The sequence below is a fragment of the Coregonus clupeaformis genome, chromosome 17 (genome assembly GCF_020615455.1).
Source record: "Coregonus clupeaformis isolate EN_2021a chromosome 17, ASM2061545v1, whole genome shotgun sequence".
Taxonomy (NCBI): Eukaryota; Metazoa; Chordata; class Actinopteri; order Salmoniformes; family Salmonidae; genus Coregonus; species Coregonus clupeaformis.
Genome location: NC_059208.1, coordinates 42,082,989 through 42,110,450, shown reverse-complemented (window position 1 = coordinate 42,110,450; position 27,462 = coordinate 42,082,989). Strand labels below are relative to the sequence as shown.

At 42.1% G+C, this 27,462-nt stretch overlaps 2 protein-coding genes across 3 annotated transcripts in view; one reads left to right on the top strand and one right to left on the bottom strand.

The window, feature by feature from the left end:
* Nucleotides 1-2,765: 2,765 nt before the first annotated feature.
* LOC121586433 (triosephosphate isomerase A) lies at nucleotides 2,766-15,728 on the top strand. Its single transcript, XM_041903105.2, has 6 exons — nucleotides 2,766-2,990; nucleotides 6,139-6,262; nucleotides 9,059-9,276; nucleotides 11,456-11,541; nucleotides 14,587-14,674; nucleotides 15,026-15,728. The coding sequence occupies exons 1-6, from the start codon at nucleotides 2,879-2,881 to the stop codon at nucleotides 15,142-15,144; spliced, it is 747 nt and encodes a 248-aa protein (XP_041759039.1). The 5' UTR covers nucleotides 2,766-2,878; the 3' UTR covers nucleotides 15,145-15,728.
* Nucleotides 15,729-23,681: 7,953 nt separating this feature from the next.
* Nucleotides 23,682-27,462, bottom strand: part of LOC121586430 (gamma-enolase) — a 30,305-nt gene continuing 26,524 nt past the window's right edge. For both annotated transcript variants that reach the window (XM_041903102.2, XM_041903103.2), the window contains one exon: nucleotides 23,682-24,376. In XM_041903102.2, the coding sequence (XP_041759036.1) occupies nucleotides 24,307-24,376 (70 nt within the window). In that variant the 3' untranslated portion in view covers nucleotides 23,682-24,306. The remainder of the gene's footprint in view (nucleotides 24,377-27,462) is intronic.

Sequence of the window (27,462 nt, the reverse complement as noted above, 5' to 3'; positions counted from 1 at the left end):
TGAGACCAAAATGGAGCTCTTTGGCATCAACTCAACTTGCCGTGTTTGGAGGAGGAGGAATGCTGCCTATGACCCCAAGAACACCATCCCCACCGTCAAACACGGAGGTGGAAACATTATGCTTTGGGGGTGTTTTTCTGCTAAGGGGACAGGACAACTTCACCGCATCAGAGGGACGATGGACGGGGCCATGTACCATCAAATCTTAGGTGAGAACTTCCTTCCCTCAGCCAGGGCATTGAAAATGGGTCGTGGATGGGTATTCCAGCATGAAATTGACCCAAAACACACAGCCAAGGCAACAAAAGAGTGGCTCAAGAAGAAGCACATTAAGGTCCTGGAGTGGCCTAGCCAGTCTCCAGACCTTAATCCCATAGAGAATCTGTGGAGGGAGCTGAAGGTTCGAGTTGCCAAACGTCAGCCTCGAAACCTTAATGACTTGGAGAAGATCTGCAAAGAGGAGTGGGACAAAATCCCTCCTGAGATGTGTGCAAACCTGGTGGCCAACTACAAAAAATGTCTAACCCACTGGCTTCCAGTTGAAGCTCGCATCTGCTACAAGACCATGGTGCTTGCCTATAGAGCTGTGAGGGGAACGGCACCTCCGTACCTTCAGGCTCTGATCAATCCCTACACCCAAACGAGGGCATTGCGTTCATCCACCTCTGGCCTGCTGGCCCCCCTACTTCTGCGGAAGCACAGTTCCCGCTCAGCCCAGTCAAAACTGTTCGCTGCTCTGGCACCCCAATGGTGGAACAAGCTCCCTCACGACGCCAGAACAGCGGAGTCACTCACCACCTTCCGGAGACATTTGAAACCCCACCTCTTTAAGGAATACCTGGGATAGGATAAAGTAATCCTTCTACCCCCCTTACCCCACCCCCCCAAAAAAAACATATTGTAAAGTGGTTATCCCACTGGCTATAAGGTGAATGCACCAATTTGTAAGTCGCTCTCGATAAGAACGTCTGCTAAATTACGTAAATATAAATGTAAATTGCCAACAAGGGTTTTGACACCAAGTACTAAGTCATGTTTTGCAGAGGGGTCAAATACTTATTTCCCTCATTAAAATGCAAATACATTTATAAAAATTTTGACATGTGTTTTTCAGGATTTTTTTGTTGTTATTCTGTCTCTCACTGTTCAAATAAACCTAACATTAAAATTATAGATTGATCATTTGTTTGTCAGTGGGCAAACTTACAAAATCAGCAGGGGATCAAATACTTTTTTCCCTCACTGTATGTCAGGAGAAGTGCAGTATTATCATAAGATCTATACTTGGATTACGGAGGAGGAATGGAGGGAAAAAGAGAGGCAGAGGAGGTCTGAGAGAGAGAGAGGGAGGAAGAGGGTGCGCTTGAGTCGGTTAAAAATGGCGGAAAAAGGGAGATGGCTTGTTAAAGAAGAATGGTAGAAAGTGTAAGCAGAGTGAGTTGAAGACAGGAGGAGAAATGGAAGTGAATGAGGGAGAAGTATCGGAGATGGTAGGTGTGGTGAAGTTCTCAGAGCCCGAGGATTGCACCGAGGGTCAGGATAAAGATGAGTCTGTGACAGTAGGAGTGAAGTTTTTGGAAAAAGTGGACCCTTGCCTTTTGGCTGATCCATTTGTGGTTTCAGGGTGGGTGAAAACAGAGTTAGGTGCTGTGGAATCGGTGAGGGTAACCAGAAGTGGTCTTGTGATAATTGTTTCTGTTTCTACTGGTCAGAGGGCACAGGCGCTCCGTGTTAATCGAATGGGGGCAAGAGATGTGAATTGTTTTGCTCTCAAGAAAAGTGCGCCATTGAAAGGAGTGATTACTGGGTTAGCGGTAAATGTGAAAGCTGACCAAATGAAGGGGAAGATCCCGGTGTTTGTGATGCTTGTGGTTTGGTGTGACGCAGACAGGATGGCATGAGTGGCGACACAGAAGAGTCATTGTCTGTTCTTTTGAGTTTTGATGTTGAGTCTTTGCCCGACAAAGTGATGTTAGGATATATAAATTATCCTGTACGAGCTTTTGTGCCGAATACATTACGTTGTTACAGGTGTCAAGCTTATGGGCATGTGGCAGCAGTGTGTAGGAGGGAGGTTCCTAGGTGTGAGAAGTGTGCAGAAGGGCATAAGACAAAGGAATGTGTAGCATTGGGGAAAATAGTGGTATGTGTTAATTGTAGGGGTGCCCATGGGGCTGGGGATCAGAAATGTCCCATGAGAGAGTGGCAGGTTGAGGTTTCCAGGGTTAGAGTAGTGAAGAAGTTGTCATATGCTGAGGCAGTGAAGAAAGTAGAGGAAGATGGGTCAAGGGGGAGGGATCCTGAGAGGAGTGATGTGAGTAGTAGATCTGTACCAGAACAGAGGAATAAACCAGCAAGTGATATATGTTTCAGTAAGATTGGATTTTTGGCATTTATAGCAATGGTTATCAACTGTACTGCAGGGATGGAACATAAGTCGCAGAAAATAGAGGTTGTGGTGGCAGCTGCAGCGAGGTATTTGGGTGTGCAAGACTTGACATCAGAAGAGGTGTGTCAAGTGACGGTGTCCCATCCTTTTAGGCTGTTGGCCTGAAGTAGGACTAAATAGATTTAAATAGTGGAGTATGTTTTTTTATTTATTTTTTATATGTTTTGTTAGTGTAGTGTTAGATTGTAGGGTATTAGTATTATTATTATTTTTAATTTTATTTATTTGTATTATTATTTTTAAAGCAAAGTATAAGGGAGTTATACTCCAGTCTAGTAGGTGGCGGTAATGCAATATTTATTGGATGCCAACTGCCGTTAAACCTCATCGAAGAAGAAGAAGCTTCTGTTTGCCTGCTGTTTGTATCGAGCGCATCACCTCCTAGGCCCGTGTCGTCGTTTTCCCGGTATCATCTACCGCCCAGCCATTATGTCGTCCAGAACATTTTTCGTAGGAGGAAATTGGAAGATGAACGGTGACAAGAAGAGCCTGGGTGAACTCATAACGACCCTGAACACAGCAAGCCTCCACGATGAAACCGGTATGCAATTTTTTGGTCTCTCAAAATATCTTCAGTCTAAAATTAGCCCTAATACGTTGTTTACAGTCCATACTGATTAATACCAATTTCCAATACTTACATGTAAACATGTTATGTAAGGAGTAAATGTGACGGTCTGTTTTTTAACGGTAAGTGTCAAACGACACCGTGACATTGAAGTCACGTGACGTGTAGTTTTCGACTGCTCCATCCATGCAGGGCTGTTGGCCTAGCGCGAGCTGTGCTCATTGGACTGAGCATAGTTTCTCATAAGATCTGAGTGCATCGATGCCACCGGGGCTTGAAATTCCCAATAAGCCAGCTTGTCCGCAATGCCTTGGGACTGGGAATGACTGGCTAAACACTGGTCCTGAGTAAACTTTCCAACAGTCTTAATCTACTGTCACTTACAAGCAAACCTTATGCTGGGACAGTGCTTATGGGATAGGCCAGGGTTCCCCAACTGGCGGGCCGAATTTGGCCCGCGGGTGGTTTTACTTGGCCCCTCCAGTTTTCCGAGCAAAAAACCACATTAATTTAAAAAAAACATTTTATAGACATAAAAGACTAAAAACACCAGTAAATCAGCTCCACGTGATTTTCATTTAAGAAATCTGTTCCCAAGTATTCCCACGTGTAATTTTACATTTTAGTCATTTAGCAGACGCTCTTATCCAGAGCGACTTAGTTAGTGAGTGCATACATTATTTTTTTATTTTTCATACTGGCCCCCCGTGGGAATCGAACCCACAACCCTGGTGTTGCAAACGCCATGCTCTACCAACTGAGCTACATCCCTGCCGGCCATTCCCTCCCCTACCCTGGACGACGCTGGGCCAATTGTGCGCCACCCAATGGGTAATAGAGACACATGATTGTATACAAATGTAAGCAAGGTTTGAAATGATTATGTTTTAGTCAAACATTATATCTGTTTGGGCTTCTTGCGGTCAATTTGCAGTCTACAAATTATTTGTAATTATGTTCCGGCCCCTGACCATCCACTCAAGAAAAAATCGGCCCGCGGCTGAATCTAGATGATGATCCCTGAGATAGGCTATCACCACCGATAAAAGGGGAAGCCTTAAAGGCTCTGCATGGTCAATCCGTCATCTGCAGTGGCCTTATAGCATTTACTGCAATACGGCCTCTGTAGAAGTCAGGGCTTTCATACTTCTTACGCTTTGCAGAGCTGTTGTAAAGGAAAATGTCAAAAAGTGAGTTTGTGTTTATAAAGGACCTCCCGCCCCCACCTACCGTCAACCAATCATGTCAATGCAATTGCTATACGGAGCCCTCTGCATAGTTAAAACATTTGGAGGCGCACAGCGATGCGGTACGGAGCTCGATTTGTCCTCCGGAGGCTCTGCAATTGCATCACTCCCTCTGTACGGAGTCTCTGGATTGCATTTCCGGGGCAACCATAAATTGGCTTTTACAGTGCCTCTCAACTGAAAACTGTGGGCAATGAAACTTCGGAAAGCCATTAACTTCCAAGCGAAGTGGGCGGGGGACTGTTGGGCGACGCGAGCATGGGAGAGGGACATGAACAGGTTTGGACCAAAATTGGGGAAAGCTGAACTTTATGCAAATACTTTGACATTGAGGTACGCTTGACCAATCGAAGCTCATTAGCTTCAAGCCCCTACTGGATTGGATGTGAATAATACATAGCACTATCTAACTTGCTCACTTGCACCCACACAAGGGCGAAACTAACGTGGGGAGGCAGAAACAAGTGCTTGTTAAAATGTACTATTAGTTCTATAATCTTTGCTATTGCTGTGCACATCTGTCCTCACCTCTCTGTAAAGTTATGTTTGTTGGGTAACAGCATCCATGAGAGTTTCCCACAGTGTAGTAGGGCTGGGAATAGCTCTCGAGAACCCAAGGGGTGTCTACCCAAACATTACTAATCTTCAATAGCAATACAGTTTTGGAAACCTTTGGAACTTAACTTTCGCATAAGCGAGAAAGAATCTTTAAAATACACCCGGCTGTTTTCACACACTGCCTCGGCTATGACACATCCTCTCACCTTGCGCTCGCATTTCCATTAGACCAGTCCATTCCACATTTCCGGCTGGATTGCATGTGTTTCTCAAAATGCAGCCGGGTACAACTTTCCTAAACTGCATACAGTAAGTGTATTTTTTGTGTTTGAAAAATATGAAAGTGAAGTTCCAAATGTTTACAAAACTGTATTGCGTGCGAGGCATATTTGCGTTTAGACAGCGCATTTGGGCAGCATCAGGGAGGGCTGGGCCTTTCCCTTCACAAGGCTAAAGGGGACGTCCAATGGCTCAATGTAATGCGATGGAATTTGAGTCATGAATAAGGGTAAGGCTGGGAATTGCCAGGGACCTCACAATAGAATATTATCACGACACTTTGGTGCCGATACAATATGTATTGCGTTTCTCACAATTCTATATGTATTGCAATTTGATACTGTGATTGTTATTGTGATTTGATGTTCCTAACATATTGCTCACTATATGTCTGCTGCAGAGAGAAGAGGGAGCATGGAAAAATGAATTTTGATCAGTCATTTAAATAAGTGCTGAAAACACATTGACTCACTATTTAAAAAGAAGATAGAGAACAAGAAATAGGATGAAAAATACCAGAGTATTTGCTACCTAGCCAAAACATTATTATTTTTACAAATCGATACTTCGAGTTAAAGTATCGATATCATATCGTCCAAAATAATATTGCGATATGTAACTATCGATTCCCCCCCCCCATCAGACCATGGATCTAAGTCAATGAGCAGATGTACTCCATCCCCAATGTAGCAAATAAATGATTGCATGTTTTGTGTGGGATCAATGTGTTAGCTAGTGATCAAGGATGTGTGCATTACGACACACAAAGGAAAACGTTTTTCAACAAAAAATGAACATTTGCATTTCTTATAGAACAGACAGGTCCAGATAGCCCCTCCATGTTTCAGTCCATGTTTCTCCATTTGGTACCCAATGAACACAACCCTGACCTTTTGAGCCATGTGACCAACCTTCAACCTTCCACTGACCTCAGCAGCTGCAAGGATGTCCATTCTTCTGCTGTTCTCCTAACTCCTACTGTCTCCCTCTCTTTTGTCTCCTCACCCCCACCACTCACTCACTCACACCTCTCATAGAGGTGGTGTGTGGCGCTCCCACCGTCTACCTCGACTTTGCCCGCTCGAACCTGGATGCCAGGATCGGTGTGGCCGCACAGAACTGCTACAAAGTCGCCAAGGGGGCTTTCACTGGCGAGATCAGGTAAGGCTCCACTCTAGCATATGATGACACGTCTTCCACCTTCAAAAATAATCTGTGACAGAAAACTTGTTCAAGGTGGCCTCCTTATTTGGCGATTCCACACCAGCGGGAAATATTTTTGGGTTCTAAGATTGTTCTTGCAATTCTCACATAGGAACTTCATTGGGAGGAAGGATTTTAACATGCTTTCTACATTTGTATCACAATAAAAAAAAGTACAAATTGTATGATGAAATTGGCCTATTTAGACCTATACATGCCTCCTGTAAGACCCTATGATCTGTGAACCGTACATAATACAGATAACATATTGGTGTTATTATACTCCTTATAGTGTTAGACATATGGAGTATATCTAGATACTGAAATACAAATTTTCACATTAATTTATCCACAATAAAAAATATGAATCTCAAAACCACCCTTTTTTTGATTTGGCTTATTTTTTAGATGTATTGTTTGTAACAATATACTCTTCAAACACGTAATATTTCCATAGTGGGCTATTTGGTACTTTTAATGATATGACACATTTTATACATAGAAATTGACATTATAGGTCATTAACCACTAGCGTCGGCTAAACAGCCGATTACTCATTTTCAGCCGAATACTTTTTCCACCAGAGATTTGTTTCCATCAAACAGACTTTTTGCGGATAAAAGGCTGTGCTTGATGACATAGTGCACATAAAAATTACTTTTGCGGTTAAGTTGGTTTCCCTTGTATTTTCAACTCTACTAATGGTTTTGTCACAAAAACTGTTGCGTTATATAGCAAATGTGCCCACTCTGGTCTTGGCACGTGCGCATGATGAGATTATTATGGATAAGAGCGAGATTATTTGTATTTGTCAAATGGCAGCCAAGCATAGATCACCATGTCACCAGATTAAGACCTTCAATATTTATTGGAAATGAGCATCAAGCTCATCACCTTGCACATTCACCACCCTGTGAAGAACATAACTTATTTCATCTGTAGCCTAATAAACTGCATGCTTTCCTGAGTCGTAGTGGGAGGACCACACAACATATCATCGCATGACTCCAAGTTTACTTCGATATGATAGTTATTACATCAATATTTGCGCATAAAGGCGTTTCCACCTCCATTTCTCGCATAATTAATTTGGCAGACACAAGAAGATCCCACCATGTCTGTCGGCATTTATAAAATTGTACCGGCATTTCATGTTTCCATCCGCCCGGTTGTGACTTTTTTCATGTGTCAGGTAATTAATCCGCATGAAATGGTTGGCTGGAACCCTGTTTAGTGAGTGAATTTCAGGACTCTACAGTGCGACCATTTTACTCGCACTACTAAAAATAGATGTGTGCGAACTGAAAAAGTAAAGTATGAGCACATGTGCGAGTTGAGATTTTTATCGCAACCCCAAAAAAATCATACCGTAGCTATTTTCAAAGTATTTCTGCCGTTTCTGTTTCGTAAGTGGTAGCTAATCACACAAAGAACCATAGAAATAAGATTGGTTTTCTTATTTCTATGCCAAGAACCACATAGAGTCCCATATATCCCACCTGGGGCGCTGTGCACACTGAGTGAAGTACAAAAGTATTCATTTTTAGAAGCGCACAGGCATAGAAGTTGGTTTAATTTACCCAAAGGTCTACTAAAGTGTGACTTTGTCCTAGTTTCTTAGCTATTTACATCGTTTTGATCTCATAGTAGGTTGTTCATAATTTGAAGAACAGACATAATTGTGGCCATTCATATCTTGCAGTAAAACTGTAAATAAGACTTCAATCTCAAGAGAAGACAGGTTAAAGGTGCAATATGCAGAAATCACTAGAATTCTAATAGTTAGCCTAATTTCAGTTTGACAAAACAAGCTGTCATTATGTAGAGAATCATTGTACCATCTAAACCACTGTGAAATATATTTTCCATAACCCAAATTTGGTCTGGTCGCCAAAAGTTACATATTGCAGCTTTAAATGTTAAAGGTTTAATGTTCTTTTACTTTGAAAATAGTCCTGATCATATAGGCCTAGGCAATATCCAAAACAACAAAAAATACACTGAATTCATACATTTTCTGTAATTTAAATGGTGAAATCATGTCCTTCTACACACAATACCACAATTAATATTTCCAATCTGGGTAGTAAATTTGATAATGTATTCAATAATTTTGCGGTGTATTTCGGATGGAATCAAGGCATTAGAATGTACATTTTGGCTGGCTACGCCTGGTACTAGCAAGTCACCAGCAGAGAGTTCCCTTTTTAATCCATTTTCGCATTCACTGTGTTGGTGGTGCTCATAAAATTGATCACACCTTCAGAATTAGCAGAGAGCCTACACTGGAAATGTGATGTACTTGTAGAGTATATTGTTCTAAACAATGTCTTAAAGTGAACAACATTTTACTGAGGAGGTTGACAATTCTCACATTGAATAAATGAATGTGAGAATTGTATTTCAGAATCAAAACCTAATCTATATTTTAGAGCACACTATAAGGAGTATAATGACACCAAGATGTTGTCTGTATCATGTATGGTTCACAGATCATAGGGTCTTACAGGAGGCATGTATAGGTCTACAAAGGGCCTAAAATGGCCACTTTCATCATGATTTTCAAAAATAAAATGGTTTATGATACAAATGTAAAAAGCATTTCAAACATCCTTCCTCCAAATGGCAATTCTCACAGAAACGGCATGACAATCTGAGATACCAAAAATATATTTAGCTGACGTGGAATCACCCTATTTTCAATTAAATCTACTATTAGTGGATGTATTGAGAATCCCTCTCTCACTTCCTCAGCCCTGCAATGATCAAGGACTGTGGCGTGGAGTGGGTGATTCTAGGCCACTCGGAAAGGCGCCATGTGTTCGGGGAGAGCGACGAGCTGATTGGTCAGAAGGTGGCCCACGCCCTGGAGAATGACCTGGGGGTAATCGCCTGCATCGGAGAGAAGCTGGAGGAGAGAGAGGCTGGAACCACAGAGGAGGTGGTGTACGCCCAGACTCAGGCCATCGCAGGTAACAGCTGGGTTCGAACCCTGGGTCTGATGTGCGTCAGAGGACTGTGTTAGCCCTGTGACTAACACCGTAATCTTTCTCATCATGCAAGTGTGATGCACCACACCAACACATGATGTACAGTATTTACCCATTGTTTTATCTACTGAATAATTCTGTGGGATTTTTTTTTTTTATGTCCATGAAAGCTTAATTTTATCTCTTCTACCCGCTCTAGATTCAGTTAGCCCGTTCAGCATACAGTGGGGGAAAAAAGTATTTAGTCAGCCACCAATTGTGCAAGTTCTCCCACTTATAAAGATGAGAGAGGCCTGTAATTTTCATCATAGGTACACGTCAACTATGACAGACAAAATGAGAAAAACATTTCCAGAAAATCACATTGTATGATTTTTAATGAATTTATTTGCAGATTATGGTGGAAAATAAGTATTTGGTTAATAACAAAAGTTTCTCAATACTTTGTTATATACCCTTTGTTGGCAATGACACAGGTCAAACGTTTTCTGTAAGTCTACACAAGGTTTTCACACACTGTTGCTGGTATTTTGGCCCATTCCTCCATGCAGATCTCCTCTAGAGCAGTGATGTTTTGGGGCTGTCGCTGGGCAACACGGACTTTCAACTCCCTCCAAAGATTTTCTATGGGTTGAGATCTGGAGACTGGCTAGGCCACTCCAGGACCTTGAAATGCTTCTTACGAAGCCACTCCTTCGTTGCCCGGGCGGTGTGTTTGGGATCATTGTCATGCTGAAAGACCCAGCCACGTTTCATCTTCAATGCCCTTGCTGATGGAAGGAGGTTTTCACTCAAAATCTCACGATACATGGCCCCATTCATTCTTTCCTTTACACGGATCAGTCGTCCTGGTCCCTTTGCAGAAAAACAGCCCCAAAGCATGATGTTTCCACCCCCATGCTTCACAGTAGGTATGGTGTTCTTTGGATGCAACTCAGCATTCTTTGTCCTCCAAACACAACGAGTTGAGTTTTTACCAAAAAGTTATATTTTGGTTTCATCTGACCATATGACCTTCTCCCAATCCTCTTCTGGATCATCCAAATGCACTCTAGCAAACTTCAGACGGGCCTGGACATGTACTGGCTTAAGCAGGGGGACACGTCTGGCACTGCAGGATTTGAGTCCCTGGCGGCGTAGTGTGTTACTGATGGTAGGCTTTGTTACTTTGGTCCCAGCTCTCTGCAGGTCATTCACTAGGTCCCCCCGTGTGGTTCTGGGATTTTTGCTCACTGTTCTTGTGATCATTTTGACCCCACGGGGTGAGATCTTGCGTGGAGCCCCAGATCGAGGGAGATTATCAGTGGTCTTGTATGTCTTCCATTTCCTAATAATTGCTCCCACAGTTGATTTCTTCAAACCAAGCTGCTTACCTATTACAGATACAGTCTTCCCAGCCTGGTGCAGGTCTACAATTTTGTTTCTGGTGTCCTTTGACAGCTCTTTGGTCTTGGCCATAGTGGAGTTTGGAGTGTGACTGTTTGAGGTTGTGGACAGGTGTCTTTTATACTGATAACAAGTTCAAACAGGTGCATTAATACAGGTAACGAGTGGAGGACAGAGGAGCCTCTTAAAGAAGAAGTTACAGGTCTGTGAGAGCCAGAAATCTTGCTTGTTTGTAGGTGACCAAATACTTATTTTCCACCATAATTTGCAAATAAATTCATTAAAAATCCTACAATGTGATTTTCTGGAGAAAAAAAATCTCAATTTGGCTGTCATAGTTGACGTGTACCTATGATGAAAATTACAGGCCTCTCTCATCTTTTTAAGTGGGATAACTTGCACAATTGGTGGCTGACTAAATACTTTTTTCCCCCACTGTAGCCCTGTTGTACACCTTCCAAAAAGGTTTTGCCGCTATTTCGGTTTAAGTGGAAAATGTTAGTCTCAAATGCCTGGATGTTGCCTTGAACTTGTGTGCCCCTTATTCAGGAAGTAGTCAAAGGGGTTGGAAGTAGTTCACTAAACGGTGGTGTTGCATGATGAGAAACCTTGCCAGAGACCTAAGAAATTAACTCTAGGGTCCATTCCATTCAATTGGTTTACTTACCACATATTGTATTATACATTTAAGGCAATTAGTGGTAGGCCAACATACCTTATCATTATCTACATACAGTGCCGTCCATTATCTTGATAATAAGCTGTTGTGTTGTAGACAACGTGAAGGACTGGAGCAAAGTGGTGCTGGCTTACGAGCCTGTGTGGGCCATCGGTACCGGCAAGACAGCCTCACCTGAGCAGGTACTACTCATCACCGTTTCATAACAATATTTACTTATTTACCTACAAAATGCATACTTTGCTATGTTATTTAATAGTTACAAGCTGCTCTGTGGGAAATTCATATTGGTTTGCTTAATCGCATGCATTGAAAAAGTATTGGAAAATTTAGGAGATGCCAAGTTGTCTGAACATGACTGCAGGTGCAGTGAGTGGGATTGTTACGTGAAAGGCACCAAATGTCAGTTGGCATCTCGGCATGGCCTGCTTCCATCAATCTTCATAGACCTAAGCATTTCACTGTAAGGTCTTCAACTGTTGTATTCGGCGCATGTGAAAAATAAAATTTTGATTTGATGTTTAGGCCTGCCGTACACTCACTAGAAACGCATTCATTACCCTCACTATCAAGACTATATTATGCGCATGTCTTTATTCCCAGGAACTTGCCCATGCACTGTGCATTCTGTGCTTACACAGTCTATTGCATTCACAAATATTGTTATAATTGTTAGGGAGATATGTAGATAAGTACATCTTCAACAATAGTTCCATGGCCGAGTGGCGCAGTGGTCTAAGGCACTGCATCGCAGTGCTAGCTGTGCCACTAGAGATCCTGGTACGAATCCAGGCTCTGTCATAAGACGGCCGTGACAGGGAGACCCATGGGGCGGCGCACAATTGACCCAGCGTCGTCCAGGGTAGGGGAGGGAATGGCCGGCAGGGATGTTGGTAGAGCATGGCGTTTGGAATGCCAGGGTTGTGGGTTCGTTTCCCACGGGGGGGCAGTATGAAAAAAAGAATGTATGCACTCACTAACTGTAAGTCGCTCTGGATAAGAGCGTCTGCTAAATTACTAAAATGTAATGTAAAATGTTGTTGTTTTCTTTGTATCGTTTGAAGAAATTGTTTAGTGGTTTGTGCAAAATGTGGTTATAGTGAGCACCATTTTATTTCTGCTGCAAGAGTAGAGTAGTGTTTTTAAAGGCCCAGTGCAGTCAAATTTGATTTTCCTGTGTTTTATGTATATTTCCACACTGATGTTGGATTAATACTGTGAAATTGTGAAAATTATGATAATGCCCTTTCATTCTAATAGCTGTTTGAAAATACTGCCTGACATTTTTTGTGGGGGTGGGATGGAGTTTTAGCCTGCCTGATGACATCACCAGGCGATAAATTAGTTCATAGACCAATAAGAGAGTGAGTTCCAAACCTCCCTGCCAATAACAGCTAGTTTTCAGTTTTCCCCTCCACACTCCGACCACTCCCAGACAGTCCTAGCAAAATGATTGCTTGAGAAATTGCTCTTTGCTAAGAAACATTTATTTTTACCATTTTAATTAAAAACAATCACAGTAAGGTACTTAATTGTTAACCAGGAATTATTTGATATTGAGATGGCTGCATTGGACCTTTTTAACCTTTATTTATCCAGGCTAGTCTGAGAGAATACATTTTTCAAGAGACCTGGTCCAAGAGAGATCTGGTGTGCATGTATCTATTTACTATACAGTGCATTCAGAAAGTATTCAGACCCCTTTACTTTTTCCATATTTTATTACGTTACAGCCTTATTCTAAAATTGATTAAATTGTTTTTTTTCCTCATAACTCTACACACAATACCCAATAATGACATTGTGAAAACAGGTTGTTAGAAATGTATCACATTTACTTAAGTATTCAGACCCTTTACTCAGTACTTTGTTGAAGCACCTTTGGCAGTGATTACAGCCTCGAGTCTTCTTGGGTATGATGCTACAAGCTTGGCACATCTGTATTTGGGGAGTTTCTCCCTTCTCTGCAGATCGTCTCAAGCTCTGTCAGGTTGGATAGGGAGTGTCGCTACACAGCTATTTTCAGGTCTCTCCAGAGACGTTAGATCAGGTTCAAGTCCGGGCTGTGGCTGGGCCACTCAAGGACATTCAGAGACTTGTCCCAAAGCCACTCATGCGTTGTCTTGGCTGTGTGCTTAGGGTCGTTGTCCTGTTGGATGGTGAACCTTCGCCCCAGTTTGAGGTCCTGAGCGCTCTGGAGCAGGTTTTCATCAAGGATCTCTCTGTACTTTGCTCCGTTCTCTTTCCCTCGATCCTGACTAGTCTCCCAGTCCCTGCCGCTGAAAAACATTCCCACATCATGATTCTGCCACCACCATGCTTCACCGTAGGGATGGTGCCTGGTTTTCTCCAGACGTGAAGCTTGGCATTCAGGCCAAAGAGTTCAATCTTGGTTTCATCAGACCAGAGAATCTTGTTTCTCATGGTCTGTCCTTTTAGGTGCCTTTTGGCAAACTCCAAGCGGGCTGTCATGTGCCTTTTTACTGAGGAGTGGCTTCCGTTTAAGCCACTCTACCATAAAGGCCTGATTGGTGGAGTGCTGCAGAGATGGTTGTCCTTCTGGAAGGTTCTCCCATCTCCACAGAGGAACTCTGGAGGTCTGTCAGAGTAACCAAGGCCCTTCTTCCCGATTGCTCAGTTTGGCCGGGCGGCCAGCTCTAGGAAGAGTCTTGGTCGTTCCAAACTTCTTCCATTTAAGAATGATGGTGGCCACTGTGTTCTTGGGGACCTTCAATGCTGCAGACATTTTTTGGTACCATTCCCCAGACCTCATGGCTTTGTTTTTGCTCTGACATGCACTGTCAATTGTGGGGCCTTATATAGACAGGTGTGTGCCTTTCCAAATAATGTCCAATCAATTGAATTTACCACAGGTGGACTCCAATCAAGTTGTAGAAACATCTCAAGGATGATCAATAGAAACAGGATGCACCTGAGCTCAATTTCGAGTCTCAAAGCAAATGGTCTGAATACTTATGTAAATAGGGTATTTAAAAAAATAAAAATAAAATTATAAATGTGCGAACATTTCTAAAAACTTGTTTTCACTTTGTCATTATGGGGTATTGTGTGTAGATTGATGAGGGAAAACATTTATTTAATCCATTTTAGAATAAGGCTGTAACGTAACAAAATGTGGAAAAAGTCAAGGGATCTGAATACTTTCCAAATGCACTGTAAATTCCAGTGTGTGTGTGTGTGTGTGTGAACTTCTCGTTTCGCCCCAGGCCCAGGAGGTGCATGAGAAGCTGAGGGAGTGGATAAGGGCCAACGTCTCTGACGCCGTGGCTAACTCCGTCCGCATTATCTACGGAGGTCAGTAGGGGACACACTGAACCCAGCACTGGGAAGCCTATCTTTTCAGAGGGTCTTATACATTCTCTAGAAGGCTGCTGATAGCTAAGAGACAATCCCCAGAGATTGGAAATCTAAACAAATATGTATTGGGCTGTATAGAATTAGGGTCAAATAAACACTGACAATCAAATGGACCTTAGAGCATGTATAAATGACTTTGGTAGGTATGTACATTGGTATCTTGAACTTTTGAGAATAATATTTGTGTTCCTAAACCTTTTCATATATTATAAACCTTACATATGTACACACACTTGTGATAAAAAAATAATAATAATGTTTTACCAAAGTCCCTCCCCTCTCCTCCAGGCTCAGTGACTGGTGCCAACTGCAAAGAGCTAGGCTCCCAAAACGATGTGGATGGCTTCCTGGTGGGCGGAGCCTCCCTCAAGCCCGAGTTTGTTGACATCATCAATGCACGTGCCTAGAGCGCACAAGAGCAACCTAACCTGCTGCTAGTAGTGTCCTGTGACTGTCCCTCTTCCCAGAGTCTCTGTGTGACAATGTCTTACCTGTGTTTTTGTGTGTCAACAAGGGACTATTTGACTCACTTTGTACTACACTGTAGTTTAGGGGCACGCCACAGTAAAAGTCCCACATTAAGAAGTCCAGTTGATTTCACCATTGGTTTATCCAGATGGTATTCTGTGTGTTGAGGATGGGACTTTTATTATTGAACGGCCCTTTGGATGCAAGTTCCTAACAACTAATATATCAACTATATACAATCTAAAATATATATTTCTGATATATTAATAAGCACTGCACTTGATGTTCCACACTGGATATGTGCTCACTCACTACTGTAAGGGGACCACGACTTTGTGTATTGCTAGTGGCTGTACAAGTTGCAGTGTCACTAGAAGCACAGTCATGCACATGCTTGGTTTAGTCCCTCTCTCTCTCTCCTATTGGTTGAATCACATGTCAGTAACATTTTCCAGAAAATGACTGTCAAGACAAACCCACAAGGCTGAAGACTACTTGAATAAATGGTTGTCTGTGCTGTGAACTTGCCTGTGTTCTCCCTCCTTTGAGTCTGTCCTCCATTTCTATGGCTTTTTATTGTCATGTCGTCGACCTTGAGACATTGCAGAATTTATTCGAACCAACACAAGTCTCTCCAGTTACTGCATGACTAGCAGAAATATGGCTCCTTCCATCCACCAAAAGCACACTGGATAACACTTTCTTGTAAACAAAACGTTTCAGCCTTCATCAATGGCCTTCATCAGAACCTTTACAATGAGCAAATGTTTTGTCTGCACCTCTACTCACCTTAGTTGAGCACCCTCCACTTTCCATTCTAAACAATCATGATTTCAGTTTCCCCTGTATTAATTTAGCAGCGGCATGCCACTTTTAAGATCAGAGTAACAAGTTACATATCTTCCTCAAATTCTCATCAGATCCTCAGAGAAACCTCCAAGGTAACTAGCTAGCTATCTTGTAATCCTGGAAGTGTAGCCAACCCAATTAAAGGAATACTTAAATTGGGTTGGCTACACTTATCTACTTCCCCAGAGTCAGATTAAAATGTTGTCTCTGCGTGCAGATTTAATTAAGTTGCTAACTAGTGTAGCACAATTGACTGGAAGTCTATGGGGAACCGCTAGCTGTTCCTGTAGACTTCCAGTCATTGCACTAATGCTAGTTAGCATTGGCTCATGAAACTACCTCAATGGCTGCATTTACACAATTCTGATCTTTGTTTTCACTAATTGGTCTTTACACCAATCAATTCAGCTCTGAAAAGGATGTTGTGGAAATTCTTACACTGGGACACTCGAGGTCAATCTTAAATGCATCATCCTTTATTCTCAGCGTGCTGGAGAGGTTCCAACCAACTCAATGCACCATAGTACATGTCAATCAGGAGCTCTGCTGGGGCTATCCCAGCAGTTGTTTTATATACGGCTATACCCAGACAAGTTATATTTGCATAATAAAGTAATCATTACCGTTTTGTTTCATTCATGTGACCGACCAATACTGGTTCATAACGTGACAGACCAATACCTCATGATGCTTCTTCTCTCTAAGCTGAGACCTTGAAACTGAGATATCTTTCATTCTCAAAACAAGGTCTGGGCGTATTGCCAAATTGCAGCTACTGATAGTGAGGATATGTTCAGTCAGTCACTTGCATGAACACAGAGCATGAACACAGAAATTGGTTTATAGAAAATCACATAGAAATGTATAGGTTTGTAAAGCACCAACATTACAATTTCTATCACATTCCATCCTCTTATCACTTGTGTGATAATAATCATTACATTTTAATGTAATCACTTACATTTTAGCTTCCCTCAAAGGAGATTCTATCAAAATATTATTTACTCCTATTAATGTAAGGGAAAAACCCAGACACTTCATTTCAAACCCTTCATCCTGGGTTGTACAATCCAATTAGTATGGTAATACTATAATCATAATAAAGGTTATACTTCTACTAATGGGAGTGAGTATCAAAAATACACACACATACACAAGGGATCTGTAGATTCAGAGGTGAATAAATCTCTCAATGTTAACCACTGTTTCCATATCACAATCGGGTTGGATTGACCTATGTTTTTCACTAACTGTCCGTGGGACATCAACTTAGTCAAAGTGTAAAACCCTGTTGTTTAACAATTCTGCTAAGACCTTCAAAAGGTTGGTGCTGGCTCATCATCTCAGTGTTCCACATAATGTAAACAGGTTAAGGGTTCAGATGACATTACCCTCAACTTGTTAAACGAAAACAACCTTCAATCATTACTCATCGTCCGTATCTACAGGGGGAAATGGGAGCTCATCCAGTTGGCAGCTCATTAGTTTCACCATCCTCTGGAGGAGCAGAAAATATTTCAGCAGCTATCATGTTATCAGCCAGAGAGGTACAGATCACCTTACAGCATGTTAATAACATGTCACAGGGAAGAGAGAGAGAACACATGTTATAACAGTTTCGCATCAACCTTGATAAGAATGAGATTGGGGCAAGGTTAGCCCAAGTTACAATCTAGTGGCTCTCCTCACAATTTAGGGGCATAGAAGCCTCGCCTTTCCAAATCAGAATTATAACTATTGATAAATTATCCAACCCAAATTTAGAATGACAGTCCTTAGTGCTTCACGTTGGTTCTATCACTTTAATTTAAGACCCTCAACTTAGCACACATGGATACTGGAAGAATGTACATTTACATTGTCATACAGTATATTCATCTCATCATTTCTAGCATTAACCTTTCTCATCACTTGTGGTATTGACAGATTGGTTACTATACATTTCGCAGTCTGCAGACCTCCACAATCAACCCGATACCCCAAATAAACAATTTTGTATAAGCCTAAATCAATTACGGGCACGGTTGACTACCCCCCTCCGTCCCGGCACATCCATCTGGCGTTTGTTCATGTTCTTCTTCAGATAGTGTTTCAGTTCGTCCTCCTAATGGCACGTGTTCAAAGTGGATGGCCCTTGATAATGTCTCTCACCTGAGCCGCCACTGTCCTTTACAGTCCATTATGTCTTTGTCCCTTTTCCTACCAGTACACCAGTAAGTTTGGATGGGATCTCTCTCCATGCTCACTCCACGTGGACCCATGTCGCACTCTGAGAGAAAAAACATGAGAGAAAAGGCCGTTGATAGCTTCAACTGGATACTGTGTACAGGTTGCTGGCTCGGACTCAGGTCTCACGTTAGAAGTGGTGAAGGACCATACTAAACGCCATTTTCGCCATTCTTCAGCCGGTTAGAGGGGGTGTTGAGGTTCACACTGTTCTTGGTCAAATTATAACCCTTCCATGCATCTAGATACCATCTGTGGTCACCTTCGCCATAACAGACCAGAACAACAGTTTAGTTTAGGGCATTCCTGTTTCAGGAAATCCAGACAAATTATTTACTCTATGACAAATTATTACTACTACCAATATTCTTAATACAGATTTCTAAAACAAATGTCAAAGAGAATAACAACACACAGTTGAAACAATTATTTTCTCCAAATTGGCTTATCCCTTTGATATTGGCGATCTCACTGCAGAGTTACAGGTCAGGGAGTTAGAGGGCTAATCCTTAGGGAGAAATCCCATCCATCCAGCAGACCCAATCTGGTGAGATTTGTTATTGAAGCAAGACAAAAACAAACAAACAACACAACAACAGCAATACTAATTCATATAGAACTAGAGGTGTGGAAAACTTCAATCCATTTGGAGTAACTGTCAACCATTACCAACATATATTTGTTCCTTTTACAGGCAGGCATGTGAAGAAAATCTATTTGCAGAAAATCTATTTATTACCAAAGGGCCCCAGGGGACTGGTAATTCCCACTTTGGACACATTACTCACATTGTGATTAACGGGTCCAAAAAACAACAACAACACTGCCTGTTAAATCAAAAATAAACAAATTAGAATAACAAATCAGATTAGAATTACCACTCTTGATAACTCCATAAGGAAATAATTGTATCCTATAAGGTAATGGTAAAATAGAATTGAGGCAGGGGCAGCGCTCTCTCTCTGTCCTTCTCGTGGTCGGAATCACACATTGGACTATTGATAAACTTCTTCTATTAATTAGTGTTTACATAGTCCATTTAAATCTCACCCAATGTCTCTAGGCTCTCTAGTAAGGGTGATCAGGCCTCACCATAAAGTCAGAACAGAGGTCAGAGGTCATTCAACCCCATTAAGTGAGTATCTCTTTCCCTTTTCTTCCCATGTACCTCAGACATTATTTAAAGACATTTCAAACATTTGTAACCTGTACCAGGTTTACATTGGGTTTTTCAGTACATTTCTTATCAGGAGAATGTACATGTGTGCAACCAAAACTCTGACAATAGAAACTTCAAAACATTTCATTTGTGTACAGCATCCTTTCTAACCTGTGAAAAACCCACTAAAACAACAAATAAAAAGACCTCACACCTCTACATCAAACAGAGTATTAACCACTAACAAATATTCATTAACAGGTGGGTTGTGTGTAGGTGCTGGCGTGTGTATAGTGTAAAGATTGTAGGGTAAACACAAACAAAATGGCCAGGCCTGCTCAATTTGGGAGGTCCCTTAACAGCTGGATACGGGTACTTTTAACTGCTCTCCTAAGGCACCTGCCTCAGGAAGCCTTTCAAAGGGAGAGATACAGAATAATTGCTAAACATGTAAAAAATAAATTAAAATAAAATAAAACATAATCGAGTTTACTGCATCTTGGGCAGGGAGTCTTAATAAACCCATGCGTATACAGAATTATACTTCAGACACATTTATACTTCAGACACATCAGATGATATGGTGTTCCTTAAAGCTGAATTAGGCACCTTCTATAGTAAACAATCCCAGAGCCCCTCTTAAATCCCTGGTGCTACCCAAACTATAGAATTGATAAATACATTGTCAAGAACGTGTCTTATTTAATTATTCTCTGTCCCAAATTTCCCACTGTCTCTCTTACAGCCTGTTTGAGTTCAGTGTGTACTGGCGGCTATCTATTGTTCCACAGGAAGCTTATCTCTTAACCCAAACACCAGATGGCTTAAACACGAGAGCAGTGGACCAGGCCTTGAAAAGTGAGCGGCCTCTAATTTAAGTCGCAATGCTCAATCCCTCTGTCTTACTTCTTCAAATTACTAAAATGTTGCATTATTGGATTGCTATCTGAAAGCCAATTACCATTCACCTTGTTACTTTCACTAGTCTCCATATCTGTTTCCCTCAACTTGGACTTCCTTCCATATAGGAAGACCTCAATCACTACTGCTTAAACACACGGATCACTCTCAAACAACATTCTGCTTTTCCCTCTATTTCAAGGTTTAAAACAAAACAAAAAAACATGATAACTTTCTCCATTTTGGAAGACATTGTTTGTATTTTAGTATACCTTCAAAAAGTTACTCTATATTTTTATTACCAATCTCTGTTGGATATTCAATTTCTGCTTCAACATTTATTAAATTACTATTATTTTAAGATTTATATGTAATGCTTTGGAGGGATCAATATGTATTAACTCAATCAATATGTATTCCCCTGTAGATGGCATGCTCTGTCCATAATAAGTCTCTACCTAGCACGCTAAACGGTTGAGTAGGTGAATACAGAAAATCATTGGTTCTATTTTACAGGGTATGGGCTTATTTCAAAATGTATTATCAGGGTGGAGGAAATCTCATAAGCGTGTATAGTTTTATTGGTTAGGGGCAAATCAAGTCCCGAACCTTGCTTTAACCTAATTTTCATCAAATGATCCATAAAGCGACCACTCTGAACAGAATACCTTTTACACCACTTATGTACATCTACGTATGGGTAGATGTTACTTCATCAGATCCCTAGTAACCCATTATATAAATATTATGTTACTTTATCTCTAGTAACCCATTATACATTTCTGCTACATCACAAATTCCTTCTCTACACCAGTGTTCTATTCATACAGGGGTTTACATTTTCACTAGTGTTCTATTTAACAGCATATTTGGAAATAGTACTTTCTCTTTTCATATCTCCATACAGAATCCCTTTATAACATTATAAAGCTTTAGATTTTCACCTCCACACCGCAGCAACAATCACAGCGCAGCAGCCCGAGAGGTAAACATATCTTTCAATGGCTTCTCCTGTCAGTGCTCACTACCTGTAGATCGATGGGCGGTGGTGGACAGAACCCCTAGATAACGTTATAGATCTAAAAACTCAGCTCACACAGAACTGGTTGGGGTATCCATTCTTTCATGCACTCAGTAATCCTCTTTCACACCGGAGCTAGTCCCCTGACAGCTCTCATTCACTCAGTAATTTATAGCTACATTTCTCAATCAATCTTAAAAGTAATAATTTCAATCCATTTATTCTCCAAATTTCAATCAGCCAAATTTACATTTACATTTTACATTTTAGTCATTTAGCAGACGCTCTTATCCAGAGCGACTTACAGTTAGTGAGTGCATACAAACTTCAATCTTAATAGTAATAATTTCCAAATTCCAATCAATCTTATTATCTTAATATCCAAATTTCAATCAATCAGCTCGTTATCCAATTTTCATTCAGCTTAATATGTCATATCTCACAATCACACAGCTTTCACATCCACATTCAATTAGTACTATTCCCAAACACACTCGGTAATCTCCCTCATTACCCCATGTGCATCGTCAACGATTCTCTTGTCGTTACTTGCTATGCACCATATGTATCTTCACTATACATATAAAATAGCACAGAGTGCACCTTATGCTGTTCTCTACCAGTGGCTGCAGACCACGTAGACGTCTCTAATAAATGCCTACAGACAGCTGTCAGCGGGGCATGATACCGTTACTTGCCCTAGCTCTAGCCTTCTTCCACGTCATTTGTATCTTCAACGGTTCCTCTATAGTCTCTACAGTATCCATGGTCCCTGAGCATCTGTAGTCCCTGAGCATCCATAGTCCCTATAGTTATAGCATCTATGGTCCCTACAGCATCTATAGTCCCTCATCATCTACAGTCCTCAGCATCCATAGTATCAATAACTTATATAGTCATAAATGTTATGGTCTCTATAGGCTCTGTAGTCTTGTCGCTTCCCATATATGTAAATAACACCCTGTATTCAAAAACACCTCATATTATTTTGTAGGCTAGTGGTACCCTCCTTCTACATCTTTATGTTTCTTTTCATTGGTTTTATAATTTTTATTACATTTTTATACAAATTCATTTAAATTGACTTACTGAAATCAGTTGCCGTCCCTCAATTGTTCGCAGATTATGTGTCTCCTCCTGGGAAGCTCAAAGTAACGGTCTGGTCTGGGCGGGTCCTCGTCCTCTTTTGGTCAGACAGGAATTTCCCTCACGCTTCATAAAATGTGCCACCGGTTTTCCTTGCAGAACCCAATTGGAAAGCTTCGCTGGCAGAATCAATCATCCAATTCTTACACAGGGACACTCGAAGATAATCTTAAATTAATCATCCTTTATTGTCAGCGCGCTGGAGAAGTTCCAACCAACTCAATGCACCATAGTGAGGCCGTCCCAGCAGTTGTCTTATATACGGCTATACACAGACAAGTTATATTTGCATGATTTAGCATAATAAATACATCATTACCATTTTGTTTCATTCATGTGACCGACCAATACTTCACAAGGTTTCTTCTCTCTAAGCTGAGACCTTGAAACTGAGATATCTTTCGTTCTCAAAACAAGGTCTGGGCATACTGCCAAATTGCAGCTACTGATAGTGAGGATTTGTTCAGTCAGTCACTTGCATGAACACAGAGCATGAACACAGAAATTGGTTTATAGCAAATCACATGAATGGAACATAGAAATGTATAGAATAGAAAAGCACCAACTTTAACATTTCCATCACAAGGACCTGATGTGATTGGTCAAAAGACCAATAAGTGGAAAAATATATATATTTGAGCTGCCTGTGTAAATGCAGCCTAACTTCCTTCATACTGGACGCAGAGACATACAAAAGGTATCCACCAGTGTATCTGACTCTGAGGAAGTAGATAAAGGGCTTCATTGCCAAAATCCTGAAGTATGTAATAATTGTTAGCTGATACAGTAACATTACACTAGCTAAATAGTTTACAAATGGTAACAATATGGTATAATCAATTCACTTGCCAAACATAAAATAGTGTTACAGCAAGTGTTTGTCATTTGTTCTGTATTTTATTTGAGTACTGCATGGGAAAGTTGTGTGGGACAGTGGGCGCATACTGTGGCATCCAGTGCCTTACATTGAGAACTACAAGTACAGCACAAAGATGTGCATTGGTTGTAGAACCAGAAAAGGTTTTAACATTTCAGTCATTTACATTTGTGTGTAGGCTATATATGATGTAGGGAGAAATTGCCCCCATATGCTGCTCTAAGGTCATTTTTGTGTGACATTAAGATTAGGAGAGGGTAAGCTGATATTAATAAATAAAGTGACAATGCCAGTGTGGTTGAAACTGTAAATTACCCTAATTTTATTTCACATATTATTTTCATGACAGGCGTTCTGTCTTTCAACACAGCAATTCTATTGACAAAGGAAAGTAGGCAAAGGGGAAACAGGGACTTCAAGCATCAGGCCAATTTCTGCAATCATAGCAACACCAGGAGTGAGAGTGGAAGTACCAAGAAACAACAACAAGAACGAGGGATGACTGCAGAGCCAGGAAAGGAAAGAGGAGAGGGGGATGTAGGAGGGAGAGTGCAGGTCTGTGTCATCATGGGTGAATGAGAGCAAACAACTGCAATACAATGTTTATTCTTTTTTTCTCAGTCAGCATGTAGTTAGTCTGTCCATGTCAGCCATCAGTCGGAGTGTCGCTTCTTTTGTATACAGCGTTGTATATTTAATTTTCTCTTTTTTTCATTGACACTCATCTCTGTCTTTCTTAGGTGTGCTTCAGGCTTCATATCTACACTTTTGTGTCTCTATGTGCACGTTTGTGTCTGTCGGTCGGTTGGTCGGTCTCTTTATTTCTTTATCTGTCCATCTGTCTTTGTGTCTCAAAATCAGAGTAACTGTGCATCTCATGTAGCTTAGTGGCTCTGTGCATATATTTTACGGTGATGTGTGTCTCACAGGGCAGTGGGGTTTCTGAAGTTATAGCCTGCAAAGCGAGCTTGATCCCCCAACTCCTCCTCGATCCTAAAGAGACCAACAGAATGGACAAAGAGGGAAAGAGAAAACAGGTAAATGCATCTGAACTGAATTTGCATCTGACATCTATTTCCTCAAAGTAAAAGCCCAGGAAATCTGATCCTAGATCTGTGGTTAGGTTAGGGGGCGACTTCTACCTGCATCTATTAACTCAGTGATCAGGGAGTTATAGTAGCCGTTAATGGTTAACGCTTCTGTGGATGGGCAATCAGATCCTAGATCTGTGTTTATTTTTTATTTTATTTAACCTTTATTTAACCAGCTAAGCCAGTTGAGAACAAGTTCTCATTTACAACTGCGACCTGGCCAAGATAAAGCAAAGCAGTGCGATAAAAACAACAACACAGAGTTACATATGGGGTAAAACAAAACATAAAGTCAAAAATACCACAGAAAATATATATACAGTGTGTGCAAATGTAGCAAGTTATGGAGGTAAGGCAATAAATAGGCCATAGTGCAGAATAATTACAATTAGTATTAACACTGGAATGATAGATGTGCAAGAGATGATGTGCAAATAGAGATACTGGGGTGCAAATTAGAAAAATAAATAACAATATGGGGATGGGGTAGTTGAGTGGGCTAATTTCAGAAGGGCTGTGTACAGGTGCAGTGATCGGTAAGGTGCTCTGACAACTGATGCTTAAAGTTAGTGAGGGAGATAAGAGTCTCCAGCTTCAGAGATTTTTGCAGTTCGTTCCAGTCATTGGCAGCAGAAAACTGGAAGGAATGGCGGCCAAAGGAGGTGTTGGCTTTGGGGATGACCAGTGAGATATACCTGCTGATTCTTTTTTTCTCAGTCAGCATGTAGTTAGTCTGTCCATGTCAGCCATCAGTCGGAGTGTCGCTTCTTTTGTATACAGCGTTGTATATTTAATTTTCTCTTTTTTTCTTTGACACTCATCTCTGTCTTTCTTAGGTGTGCTTCAGGCTTCATATCTTCAAAAATAAATAACAATATGGGGATGAGGTAGTTGAGTGGGCTAATTTCAGAAGGGCTGTGTACAGGTGCAGTGATCGGTAAGGTGCTCTGACAACTGATGCTTAAAGTTAGTGAGGGAGATAAGAGTCTCCAGCTTCAGAGATTTTTGCAGTTCGTTCCAGTCATTGGCAGCAGAAAACTGGAAGGAATGGCGGCCAAAGGAGGTGTTGGCTTTGGGGATGACCAGTGAGATATACCTGCTGGAGCGCATACTACGGGTGGGTGTTGCTATGGTGACCAATGATAAGGCAGAGATTTGCCTAGCAGTGATTTATAGATGGCCTGGAGCCAGTGGGTTTGGCGACGAATATGTAGTGAGGACCAGCCAACAAGAGCGTACAGGTCACAGTGGTGGGTAGCATATGAGGCTTTGGTGACAAAACGGATGGCACTGTGATAGACTACATCCAATTTGCTGAGTAGAGTGTTGGAGGCTATTTTGTAAATGACATCGCCGAAGTCAAGGATCGGTAGGATAGTTAGTTTTACGAGGGCATGTTTGGCAGCATGAGTGAAGGAGGCTTTGTTGCGAAATAGGATGTAACGATCCCGGCTGTCTGAGTCGGGGTCTGGTCGTAATCGCCAGTTTCCCGAGGGTTCGGGAACGCTCCGGGGAGCGCTCTGGTTTCCGCACCTGATTCCTGTTAGCAATCTGCACACCTGGGCCTAATCAGCACCTTTCTTAGGCTCTGGCCCAACATCCAGTTCCTGCCGGATCGTTAGCCATGAACAGTAGGGTGTTCTGTGTATCAGTTGAGCGTTCTAGCGTGAGTTTTGTTATTTTGTACTTTGTTGAGTTTTTGTGTCCTTACCTCCGTTTTTGTTCCACCTGCAGTCACACGTCCGGAACCTTCACCCCACCTCTGCCTGATGGTCGGCGGCTGCCGAGCCATCACTGGACCCAGACTGCACCCCCAACTACTCAACCACGCCGCCCGCTCTGTCCCTGGATTATTCTGCACCTTTTTGTTATCTGAATAAACCCTCACTTTCGTTCAACTCTTCTTGTCCTGGTCTGCTTCTGGGTTCTGGCTGAGGGAACTGTGACAGAACGATCCGGCCAATTATGAACCCAGCGGACCTGGACTCTGTTCGCCATGCTATTACCCAGCAGGAGAAGATGTTGGGCCATCATAGCACGGTACTACAGGAGATCGCGTTGTCAGTTCGGAACCTTTCTACCGGTCTGACGGAGGTCCAGAACCAACGCAAGTGTCCGGTGGAGGATCCACTACCGGTTTCACCCATCTCGCCTGCCGCTTCTGAAGCTGTGTCCATCCGTGAGCCCAAGGTTCCGACGCCGGATAAGTATGAGGGAGAGCTAAGATGCCGTCCTTCCTTATGCAGTGTGGACTAGTGTTCGATCTACAGCCCCTACTCTTATGCACAGACAAGGCTAGGATAGCCTTTGTGATTGAGTTGCTGCGTGGTCGAGCGCTGGAGTGGGCTTCAGCCGTTTGGGAACGACAGGATTCCTGCATGGCTTCATACCAGGGTTCACGGCCGAGATGAGGAAGCTCTTCGACCATTCCGTCCGAGGGAGGGACGCAGCTAGGCGCCTGTTTTCGCTTCGCCAAGGAACTGCAGCGTGGCCGACTTCGTGATCGAGTTCAAGACGTTGGCTGTGAGATGGGTGGAACGAGGAGTCTCTGCAAGCGGCCTTTTACCAGGGTCTGTCGGAGCAGCTCAAGGATGAGTTGATCTCCTATCCGAGCCTAGTGACCTGGACAGCTTCGGTAGCTTTGTCTATTCGGGTGGATAATCGAGTCCGAGAGCCGAAGGAGGGAGAAGCAATGGGTTCCGTCCAACCGATCAGCTTCTCAGGATCCAGTCGGGTCGCCAAACTCGCGCGGCTCGCAAAGTTGGGAGGACTTTTAGCGAGCCAGTTTCGACCTCTCAATACCTCTGTCAGACCCCCGTTTCCAGGCTACCCTTATGAACAGGAATCAGAGCTTAGCGATTAACGCTTTTATCGATTCAGGTGCCGAGTGGAAGCTTTCTAGATGCCGAGTTGGTGGAACAGCTGGGGCTTTCCAAGGAGCAATTGCCGAAGCCATTGAAGCTACCACTCTGAACGGCAGTAGTCTGG